Raw genomic sequence first — 6351 nt, 5'->3', positions numbered from 1 at the left:
TATTATGATGGTATATAATATATCAAATAAAAAATATTTTGATAAGATTTTTCATGTTTTTATTTGGACTATATATTAGTTAAACTTTTAAATGAGTTGAATTAAACGAGTCAAGATTAATAAATAGATGAGTTATTGATCTGCTTAAATTTGGGTGGTTCATATTACCGTGGGCTAAGCTTTCTATCCCTAACTGCAGTCTGCAGTAGACAAAGCGTATCTAGAGGGGGTTCTGTGGATTCACGTGCACCCATGGTCCCTTCTCTAAATTATATATAGTAGTGTTTTTAAAAAATATATATATTTAAATATAGAGGTGTGAACCCACGTTAAAAGTAACATATATAATACGATGATGATTGGGTGCACATCTCTGAGCAAAGCTAGAAATTTAAATCTTATATCTATCTTATTTTTGTTAGTAACACCCCTCCAAGTAGTTATCCGTAACACTTTTGACGTTCCAGTCAATTTTTCTTTTGTTATTTTGCTTTAATCTTTCAAAAATTTCAAGTGTGTAACATTGGAAATTCCTAAAAAAAAATTAGCACGATAAATTTTCTTATATAATTTAATCAAATGTGTATATTAAAATTTAAAACTAGTAGTATTATATATGTTGGCTTATAATTTTTAAAATTTAACATTTTTATGTTAAGAACATAAAGATCAAATCGATCAAATTTATATCTTAGAGGCATCTTTTCATAATAGTACACCCATCCTTCTGAAATCCTGGATACGCCTCTAGATGCAGTTATATACATTGTATACCTTTGGAATGTACAATGACGTAGCTTTTATCAAGGGTATCCAACTTTAAATATATATCCTTTAAAACACCGAATTTAACATATATATACAACGTCATTTTTCGATAAAGGGTGTCCAGTTGGACACGCCCTGAGGTGGCTATAGCTCTGCTATGGGTGTATTCAACAACTGACATACTAGATTATGATAAGAAGTTTCACATTGGGAAAAACACAGGAGAAATGTTGGGTAAATAAGTAAACATGTGTTACATCCTAGTGATACATTTTAATACCATGTGAATCTAGATCCAAAAAGAATAATATCACTAGCGGACTGAACCGATACATTTACAAAGAGTGCACCAATCTTTTACTGTAGCATTAAAATATTTGGCAAGGACCACTATAAAATGAGGTATGAATTAAGAATGGTTCACAGTTAGTACATTCTCAATTCTCTACAATCATCTATACTTTTAAGAAAACCAAAAAATGGCATCTCTGGTGTCGAGCTGGGCTTCATAAGTGAACACTGTGCCTGAAAGGTATGTGGTGCCTACAGAGAAAAGATTGAATGTAAATGTCCCAATTGGTAAAGACATTCCAGTTATTGATTTGTCACATCCTAATTCTGCCCACATAGCTGAACAAATCATCAAAGCTTCTCAAAACTATGGAGTTTTTCAGGTAATTACAGAGTTTTAAGTTTTATGCACTGATATAGTATACGTACGTGAAAAATATTTATACAATCAGGTCATTTAAAATATAATTGCATGATACTTATATATGTTGGAAAAATATTTATACAATTAGGTCCGTGATATATACTTATATATGTTGGTGGAGGTAGTAGCTAGGTTTTCCATGTAATTAATTGAGAAGTGCACGTAAATTGATTCAAACATCATGATGCAATTGCAAGTAGCTTTATTTAGACGTTCATTGGTAACCTACAATACATGAGTCAAACATCTCTATAATAACATTGTTTGTTATGATATCTCGTTATTGAAATGTTGTTATAACATGAAAGATCGGCTCCATAAAAAAAAATGATTGTTATAGTGAAATATTGTTATAGATGAGGGATGCCAGCTATAGAGAGGTTGTTTGACTGTACGTATATGCAAGTAACTTGTTATAACACGTTAAATTTATCTGATAATAGTGTGCACTAGTTTCTGTCAATGTATATAAATTAAATCGATAATTATATTGTTGTTTACGATGTCATCAGGTGATTAACCATGGAGTGCCACAAGAGTTGATTGGTGATGTCCTTAAAGTTTGTGATGAATTTTTCAAGTTGCCAATTGAGGACTTGGAAAAGTATACTGAAGAAGAAGAGTTGAGTGAATTTGAGCCAAATCTTGACCAGAAGCCAAAGCTTTATATTGAAAAGGAATATAAACCTAAGAAGAATGGCAAAAATGATAAAGAAGTTATTTTCTGGAAAGACACTTTTGCTCATTGTACTCATCCTACCAAAGAAGATAGAATTACTTCTTGGCCTGAAAAGCCAGCACAATATAGGTAAGTATTAAATCTAATATCACTCTATTTCATTTTGTTTTGGTATACGTTAGCTCGATAAGAAATTTAATAAATAAAGTACCTTAAACATGTCATATATTTGTGGGGTCATTTGCACTTATTATCCTCATATTTTGTGGGATTTCTTAACACTCCCCTCACGTGCGGGTCTGATTTTTTTTCATGGGCCAACCACATGGAAAAAATGGTTTGCAGATACCCTCCGTCATACTTCCGTTAGAGTGAAGGGCATATATGCTCCAGTTTTTGAACGGCAGGGGCACCAATGTCCCAAAAATATGACGGAGGGTATCTATATACCATTTACGATAGTTCATGGGTATATTTGTCCTTTTTTCCCTTTTTAATTTTGGGTGGTAGTGAGATTCAATCTTAGGACCGCTGCAGCCTTCTCTAATACCATATAATGATATGACACATGTGACTAACTCAACCCCAAAAACTAGTTCATGAGGGGAGGTGTGTCCAAGTTCATATAAGGAGACCAAATTCCCATCCCTCTACCGATGTGGGACTTCTTAACATTAACTATAATAATCACTTTCGATCCCCAAAAATATCAACTAGGCCTTAATATATTTTTAAAAAAAATTCCATCCGATATATGTTTAATATCTGATTTGAAGCTCGATTAATCAGAATTCGGGACGAAATGTCTCACTATTACTATATTTTAATAGGGAAGTGATTGGAAAATATACTGAGGGAGTGAGGAAGGCAAATTTGAGAATTTTGGAGCTAATGTGTGAAGGATTGGGACTTGAAAAGGATTACTTTGCAAATGAGCTGAGTCATATTCAGTATATGGCCATCAACCTTTACCCAAAATGCCCCGACCCGACTGTAACGGCTTGAGCCGTGGAACATAATGACGGCGGAGTCATCAACTTGCTTTTACAAGAATTGGGCGGCTTACATGTGCGCCGTCAAAAAGATGGACAGTGGCTTGCTGTTGAGCCCATTCCTGGTGCATTGGTTTGCATCAATGGCATGGTTTTGAAGGTATTTATACATTTTGATGTGACAAAAAAAATTAATTTTTTTTTTTTGAAATATATGGTTAAAATATATCATATGTGTTTGCGTCATTATAAATAGAATACTCATTTTTATTAAATGTAGAAATATGTTATTTTCTTTGAGATCGATTAAAAAAAAGTGAATCATATAAATTGATACAAATAAGTAAAACATAAGTATTTTTGTTGGAATGTAAAGCTATGATAAGGTTAAACATTCCAAGAAAAGCAATTACTAACAACACTAAAACTAATTTAATATCAAATAATAGATATCAGCAGTAGTAGAGCTAAAATTTTCATTAAGAAGGTTCAAAATATGAAGTAGTAAAGGGGGTTCAACATCTGCTATTTACGCATAAAAATACTCCATCTGTCTCATTTTATGTGAGGTAGTTTGACTCAGGATGAAATTTAAGAAAGAAAGGAAGACTTTTAAAACTTATGGTTTAAAATGAATGATAAAAATTTGGATGACTATAAATCATTTTATTAGAGGTAAAATGGACATTTTAAAGTTAAATTGTTATTTAATATAGAAATTTATCATTCTTTTTGGGAATTGACTAAAAAGAAAGTAAGTCATATGAGAGAGAGTAGTTTTAACTATATATAAATAATATAACTTTCTGTTGAAGGTAATTCAGATGAACCTCTGGACCCTTACTAGCTCTCAACCTGGATATAAGCTATATGGATCTTTTTGATTTTCTATTATGGCCTAGGTTATCGATATATATTTGATTCCAAGAAATTATAGTTCTTTCGAAACAACTTCTTTTCATGTGATTTTAGGTATGATCGATCATCTAGTCTTTTTTTAACACTTTCACTCATCATAATTTCAAAGAGTGCATTTATAGGTCGACACAAAATTTGACTAAATTGTAAATTCATTTTTTTTTTTTAACTCAGGTGATAAGCAATGGGAAGTTAGAAAGTGGAATACATAGAGTGGCTACAAATTCAGTGAGAGATAGAATATCTCTTGGATGTTTAACTAGTCCTGCTTGTTATGGAGAATGCATAATTGAACCAGCTAAAGCACTTTTAAGTGAAACTAATCCTCCTAAATACAAGCCATTTTCATACACTGAGTATTTGAAGATTTTCTTCACTGACACTTCTGAATTTGAAGCTGCACTCAATCCATACAAAATTTAATTAATTTATCACTATGGGATAAATTGATGTGTTTCTTGATTTTGGATGTACCAAAAATAATCCTTGTGGAATAAATTGTGTGTGAGTGTGTTTTTATGTTATGTTTTGAATTTTCAATAATTCTATGCTACTATGTATTGTACTTCCTTTGTAAAATAGTGATTGAGTTTGTGATATAAATAAAACAATTTTAATGAATAAAGATGTGTTGAAATGTGTGATTATCTCATCTAAAAGGTTAAACTGTTAGAGTTATTTAATTGATTCTTTTCTATGGGTCAAGCACATGAAAATTCTTTTTGATTTGGGTGGCGGTGAGATTCGATTTGATACTATATTGAAGTGTGACACCATCTCATCTAAACGCTTAAGTTGTTAGAGAGAGTACACTTTTATTATTTAATTATATTCTCAATAATATTATTATTTCCATGTTTAGCAAGGCAACAACAACAATAAATCTAGTGTAATCTCATAGATGAAATCTGAGCTGGATAAGATATATGCAGTCTTACTCCTATCTTTATAGGATGGAGAAAAGTTGTTTTTGATTGATCCTCGATAACCCTTTTCCTTTATCCAAATTTGGAACTAGTAATATGAACAAGTTCACACCGACGAAGTTAATATACAGAGATCAATTAGTTAAAGTCCAGCAAGGCAAACAAGATGATAAATTAGCTATAATTGATTTGTGAACAAATTAAAAGTCAACGGATTTGCGTAATTGACGTGACTTGTTGCCATGTTCAATTAAGGAAGAAGTATTATCACTTAATTATAACAAAGCAATTAATTATGCAATTATTCTATTATTATTATTATTATTATTATTATTATTACAATAAGAAGAAGGTCAACGGCCAAACATACAATGAGCAGCTTCTATAAAACCAAGAAAATTAAGTTTGAAAAGATGTATCTACTTCAATATATAAGCATAAAATGGATTCAATAAAGAGGTAATTAACACAAAATTCTAATGCTTAATTCTCTTGTTAATAGATCGTTATACTAATTCATTTCTAACCGATCTTATTATTCTGATCGATCGTTATATTTTTGATCAATCTTATAATATATATATTTTTTGGTGCGCAGCAATGAGGATGTTTCAAATGTTGATGTGATTAGTGCAAAGGATCTGCTCTCTTTAGGTCACACTTATTTAGATGTGAGGTGAGTAATTGAAAAGTCTATTTTAAAAAATATAGAATAAAAAAATCTAGTAAAAGTAAACTAATTTGTGATATTTTAGGATATCTTGATAATTCAATGTTTACAGGACAGTTGAAGAGTATAATAGAGGACATATTGATAAAGCCATAAATATTCCATACATGTTTCTCAATGAACAAGGTTTTTTTTTTTTTTTTTCATTATTTTTGTGTATTTTTTTCTTATAAACTATTTTCTAGTGTGAGAAGGTTTTTTTTTTTTTTGCTAGGAAGGGTGAAAAATCCAGATTTTCTTGAGCAAGTCTGTTCAGTGTGCCAAAAGGAGGATCATCTGATTGTGGTAAATAAACTCATAAACCTTTTAACTTTCTTTTTAATAATTTTATTGATTATATATATTTATAACGCTAAAAGTTATTTACACCATGGTATAAATTAAATTAACTTTTTAGAGTAGGTTACTTGTCATTTATCTCAAGGCTTATTAAATAGAGTTACGTACCTATATATAATCATCTTTTAAGTAACTTAATTTTGAACAACTCTCATAGCGGATGCCAAATTCATGAATATATAAGGGATAAGAGTCTGAAAAATACCCCAACTTTGGTCGAATTTGATGTTGCGATACTAAACTTTCATGAGGACCTATTACCTCCCTAGACTAATTAATACCGC

The 6351-nt window shown here is 30.8% G+C and overlaps 1 protein-coding gene and 1 pseudogene across 1 annotated transcript in view; both read left to right on the top strand.

Moving 5' to 3' along the window:
• The first annotated feature begins 1247 nt into the window (after positions 1-1247).
• LOC102588785 (hyoscyamine 6-dioxygenase-like) lies at positions 1248-4708 on the top strand (annotated as a pseudogene).
• A 671-nt stretch (positions 4709-5379) lies between these two features.
• Positions 5380-6351, top strand: part of LOC102588459 (rhodanese-like domain-containing protein 19, mitochondrial) — a 2880-nt gene continuing 1908 nt past the window's right edge. The window contains exons 1-4 of the mRNA XM_006347202.2: positions 5380-5457; positions 5597-5674; positions 5781-5854; positions 5943-6013. Of these exons, the coding sequence (XP_006347264.1) occupies positions 5441-5457; positions 5597-5674; positions 5781-5854; positions 5943-6013 (240 nt within the window). The 5' untranslated portion in view covers positions 5380-5440. The remainder of the gene's footprint in view (positions 5458-5596; positions 5675-5780; positions 5855-5942; positions 6014-6351) is intronic.

The sequence above is a fragment of the Solanum tuberosum genome, unplaced genomic scaffold, assembly GCF_000226075.1.
Source record: "Solanum tuberosum cultivar DM 1-3 516 R44 unplaced genomic scaffold, SolTub_3.0 scf00087, whole genome shotgun sequence".
In the NCBI taxonomy this organism is placed as follows: Eukaryota; Viridiplantae; Streptophyta; class Magnoliopsida; order Solanales; family Solanaceae; genus Solanum; species Solanum tuberosum.
Note: the sequence above shows the minus strand (reverse complement) of the source record. Positions and strands in the feature narration are given on the sequence as shown.